Source organism: Etheostoma spectabile, unplaced genomic scaffold (genome assembly GCF_008692095.1).
Source record: "Etheostoma spectabile isolate EspeVRDwgs_2016 unplaced genomic scaffold, UIUC_Espe_1.0 scaffold363, whole genome shotgun sequence".
Taxonomy (NCBI): Eukaryota; Metazoa; Chordata; class Actinopteri; order Perciformes; family Percidae; genus Etheostoma; species Etheostoma spectabile.
In genome coordinates this window covers 135841-141232 of record NW_022605593.1, presented here as the reverse complement: position 1 = coordinate 141232, position 5392 = coordinate 135841, and the positions used below count along the sequence as shown (strand labels likewise).

The window sequence follows — 5392 nt, the reverse complement described above, 5'->3', positions numbered from 1 at the left end:
CGGCCTTTGTTACTGTTTTTATTCACACTGTGTTCTCCCATTTTAACTAATCTTGCACCATGCAGCACCTCGTAACCATGGTTTTGAGCGGTGCTTTATAAATAAAGTTTCCTTTCTTACTTAGTTTTTCTTCCTAAGTTTTTTTTTTACATTACTGTGAGTGATTTTTATTCTGATATATGTGCGTATTAGAGCCCGACCGATGAAGGATTTTTAAGGCCGATACCGATACGAATATTTGGTTATTTAACCCTCATGTTGTCCCCATGTTGCCCTCATGTAGTCCTCATGTTGCCCTCATGTTGTCCTCATGTTGTCCTCATGTTGTCCTCATGTTGTCCTCATGTCCTCATGTTGTCCTCATGTTGTCCTATATCAATGTTCTTTTTAATTCCCCAAAATAACATGATTGATTCCACCCAACGCTCTTTGCCAAGTACAAATCTCTACTTTCATTAATTTTGGGTCTTATTCAATTTTATAGCATTGTAAAACAAATTGAAGTGTTGTTGAAATAGTATTGAGTAAAAATTGACATATTCCAGTCTGTTTTATTTAAAATTAAGCATCTTCCTGGTGAACAATGACACAAGGACTCGACATTCTGATGGCACGGACACGTTCGTTAACATGAAGATTTACCTGTGAGGAATGGACTCAAGCTTTTGAGCAAGTTACATCCGTTATGTGGTGCTTTTTGTAATAATTGATCTGAGAAATCGATTTACTGGTTTGTAAATGTTAGGAATGACTCGAGAAATGTACCAAACAACTGAGACTACCAGGTAATAATACCTGGTGAAAAAATATGTATGTCGAAGTTGTGCAATTAGTAGAAAAACATGGTTTCTGTGTGTAGAAGTCGACACCCTGTGCACCTGTGTCCTCCGCTGAAAAAACGGCCACATATGATGTTTGTTTAAGCAACAATCACGACTCATATTCATGTTTATGGTGGCTTCCCCCTGTGGTGGCGGTGGTGGTTATGACGGTAGCAAAGCAGGAAGTAAGGGGGGGGAGTATTAGAGCGTCAAGATCCTCATAGGGGGTTGGTTGGGATGGGGGAAGGGTCAAACAAACACAGGGTCACGTTCAGAACCGACAACACGTAGCAACACGGTTGTTTTTAACTGAAACGGGGGTGCATTGAACACCTCTGCCGGGTTTTTTTACCACGAGTTTACCGACACGGCCCTGCTGATTGGGTATCACCCGGGACAAAAAACTTGTCCTTGGGTCAAATTTGACCCATTTAAAAAAATGTCTATCTCTGATATATGGGTTTCTTTTTAACCCTTGTGTTGTCTTCCCGTCAAATTTGAAAATTAACACTTTGGTTGAGGCTTTTTTATAAATGTATTTTACTTTATATATGTTTTTGTCCCTTTTTTCCGATGTTTGTCACACTACGTAACACTGACTTATTAACTTTAGTTTTACTGTTATTTTACATATTTATGGTCAATAAACCTCATTTATAGGAAATTATACCTAATGTTTGAGTTAGAAAAGCAGAAATTAGGAATTATTGAGACTAAAATTGAAGGAATGGATGTTGATGGATAATCACAGACTGGAATATGTCAACTTTTACTCAATACTATTTCAAAACCACTTCAATTTGTTTTACAATGCTATAAAATTGAATAAGACCCAAAATTAATGAAAGTAGAGATTTGTACTTGGCAAAGAGCGTTGGAATCAATCATGTTATTTTGGGTAATTAGAAAGAACATTGATATAGGACAACAGGTCAATTTGGGGCACAAAAAAATGGATTAGATTCCTTACAACGCTCTTTGTAAATACAATTAATCACTTTCATTCCTCTGATCTTAACTATTAGTCAAAATAATTCATAATTTCTGCTTTTTTAACTCAAATATTAGCTATAATTCTATATGAATGAGGGTTATTGACCATGAATTCCAAATCGCAGTGTAAAACTAGTGGTAGTGAGGTGGTGTTAATGAAAACTAAAACTAAAAATCTGAAAAACTGACAAAAAAGACAAATTCTTGTCCATTTTTGACCCGGGAGGACAACACAAGGGTTAACTCAAAGCCACACGCTTACACAGGACAGAATTAACTCACACACACACACCGCAAAACCACCAACGGCTGTCTGTTACATTTCTGTTAAAATACAACGTGTTTCACACTTGCAGTCAAATTAATTTGACATTGTCACTGAACAGGCTGATTTTCAATTTGCCAATCTAAACTTTAAAATCAGTTATGTTACTGTTGATGAGAATAAAGCTCACCTCAGGTAACGGTTTCTTCACTGTGGTTTAATGTAATGTACATTTGCTGCAAAGGACATCATTATTTTTGTTTTTAAATACGAATGGATCCTTTAAAAGCCCCATACACTGTTATTTAATTTGGTTTATTTAGGGTCTTACAGGCTGATACATTAATGGGATTAATACGAAGTGTCTCTGAAATTCTAACATATTGTGATGTTGTTGATAAATTAGTTTTTATTAAGACAACTTCAGGGTTCATATGCATTTTGTTTGTCGTTTATATGACTGTCTCACATGAAACATGTCCTACTGTATAAAGGTTTCCTTCTGTGTGAAAGAGAAAAGATAAGAGAGTGTCTTACAAAGTGTCCGGAGATATAAAAAAATTTAATGAAAAATAGGAATTAAAGGAAGACAGATAAAAGCCCACTGTTGAGTGTTTAGGGTTATCTCTTGATATAATTGCTTCATATGAAACTTATTTTGGGCACCATTGTTTTTCAGGAATCTCTAAATGAAGAAGCATTCAGGTTTTTACAGTAGTTTTTGTCCAAATCCACTTTAAGCTCCCATAACCTTTACAACATGCATCACTTTACTGAAAAACAAGTATTTGGATTAAAGCACATTTTCCAGATTTTTCCACGACTGTAGGAACAGTGGCCTTGAGATGATTTTAATATGAAAGATTAGATTTCTACAGTTTAACTTACTGTGATGCAGAAACTGGCCTGGAAAGTCTTTTGAGACACAAGAAAATGGGGAAAAGAGGAGGTGAAATCTTTGTTTTTTTTAAAGAAAAAGAAAGGCCGAACGGCTTCAGACGTTCCACTTGATGTCCCAGAACAGCGGCGCTGCTTCCTCTGCAGCCGTGCTCAGGACCTCCTCATGCTGGAGAGGAAGGGACGTCACTGGGTCTTCTTCCTTTAAATGGGCTGGACAAGGGAGACAAATAGAAAAGGAAAGGATTACAGACTGAGTTGTATTTGCTTCAGATAAAAAAATGAGGATTTTGTTACATTACATTAAGTAAGTAAGTAGTTTATTTGTATACCACCTGTCCCAGATAAAAATCACAAAGTGCTTGACAATAAAATTGGATACAATACAACAAATTAAAATACAAGAATTTATCAATACAAAATAGAAAACACAACAAACACCCATAACCTGACGCTTTTATGCAAAGCGAATTACAATTAAGAGCTTTCAACTGTGAAGACAAAGAAGTAAGTGTAAGAACATTAGCTTCAAATTAGCCAAACTACAAAGAGCCATATGAACGTGCAACTGTAAGTTGTTGTTTTTTTAATATCCGAGATGCAGGTAAAAGAGATGCGTTTTTAGCCTTTAGGCTTTCTGCCGCCCTGATGTCAATAGGGAGCTCAATCCACCAATCAGGAGCCAGGACAGCAAACAGTGAGAACTTCACTAAAGGGATTAGTTGTCTCTGGCTGTGAGGGGGCTGCAAGCTGATTGGCTGATGCAGAGCAGAGTGGGTGGGGTTGGGGTGGAGGGTTTGACCATGTGTTGGGGTAGAGGGTTTGACCATGTCCTCGATGCAGGCTGGGGCTGATCCATGGTTCGGCCCGGTGTGCAAGTACTAGTGAACTAGTGGCGGAGGCGGGCAGCAACAGGTAACCAGTGAAGGGGGCGGAGGAGCGGTGTATTGTGAGAGAACTTGGGGGGGGGGGTTGAAGACCAGTCGAGCTGTCTTATACAGTACGAGATTTAAATAATTGCACTTCTACAACACTGTCAGACTCACAGTTTAAACAAAAGGACCCATTTCTCAAATTGTGCATGAACCGGAAATGACTTTTCTTCTTTTATTTGATGGTAAGTTACAGTCGTGCGGAGCCTATTGTTGTTTGCCAGAAATATTTACTGTCCTGGCTACATCATTGTGGTACCAATTGGGGAAAAAAACATGCGTAAATTACATTTGGATGGTTCGGTTTTTGCTTTCAGTCGCAAGAGCTACATCATGCTCGCTTGCCATTTTCACTAGTTTGAAAATACGTTGCTGATCCCGAAGCAAAGATGGCGGCCGTTGAGGGCGAGCAAGTAGTGTCCAGCATTATATTTTGAGTGCAGCATTCGGGTTTTCGTAGTGCTGCATCACTTCATAAGCCAGAGTGAACGTGCAAGGTACTCAAAACCGCAAGTGTAAATACAGAAGTGATTGATTTCAGACACGCCAGTTGTCTTGTTTTTATTCCATGCTTTCTTTTTCCTTGTTAAAAGCACTTACTTGGGATGCAGGTGATCAGAGGCTCCTCCCATCGGCCGCTGGGCAGGCACTTGATCACAGGGTTCAGTTTCTGCACAAAGCCCTCCTCGCAGTAGTACCGCACCTTGGTGTTGGTCTCGTAACGCAACCGCTTCTTCCCAAACACCTTAGCGTTGGGAGCTTTGGGGGGCTCGCCACACGATGCTGTTGGATAGACAAAAAAACTGAGAGACAACTTGGCTTCTACGTCTTCTCCTCCTTAAGACTCCATAAAGCTGCATTATATCTGATCTCCTGCAGGGGGAGACTCCTTAAACCTGCTTTCTATCTGAATTCCTGCAGGGGGAGACTCCTTAAACCTGCTTTCTATCTGATCTCCAGCAGGGGGAGACTCCTTAAACCTGCTTTATATCTGATCTCCAGCAGGGGGAGACTCCTTAAACCTGCTTTCTATCTAAATTCCAGCAGGGGGAGACTCCTTAAACCTGCTTTCTATCTGATCTCCAGCAGGGGGAGACTCCTTAAACCTGCTTTCTATCTGAAATCCTGCAGGGGGAGACTCCTTAAACCTGCTTTCTATCTGATCTCCAGCAGGGGGGGACTCCTTAAACCTGCTTTCTATCTGATCCTCAGCAGGGGGAGACTCCTTAAACCTGCTTTCTATCTGAATCCTGCAGGGGGAGACTCCTTAAACCTGCTTTCTATCTGAATCCATCAGGGGGAGACTCCTTAAACCTGCTTTCTATCTGAAATCCTGCAGGGGGAGACTCCTTAAACCTGCTTTCTATCTGAAATCCTGCAGGGGGAGACTCCTTAAACCTGCTTTCTATCTGAAATCCTGCAGGGGCGACTCCTTAACGTGTGGATGCGAAAGGAAGTCGGTTTCTGTAGAAGTCTGTGAGAAA

The 5392-nt window shown here is 40.1% G+C and overlaps 1 protein-coding gene across 3 annotated transcripts in view; it reads right to left on the bottom strand.

Moving 5' to 3' along the window:
- Positions 1 to 2378: 2378 nt before the first annotated feature.
- The window catches only part of bcan (brevican), a 40636-nt gene continuing 37622 nt past the window's right edge, over positions 2379 to 5392 (bottom strand). For all 3 annotated transcript variants that reach the window (XM_032511421.1, XM_032511418.1, XM_032511419.1), the window contains 2 exons: positions 4509 to 4691; positions 2379 to 3189 (listed from right to left, as the gene is read on the bottom strand). In XM_032511421.1, coding sequence (XP_032367312.1) covers positions 3074 to 3189; positions 4509 to 4691 — 299 coding nt within the window. In that variant the 3' untranslated portion in view covers positions 2379 to 3073. The remainder of the gene's footprint in view (positions 3190 to 4508; positions 4692 to 5392) is intronic.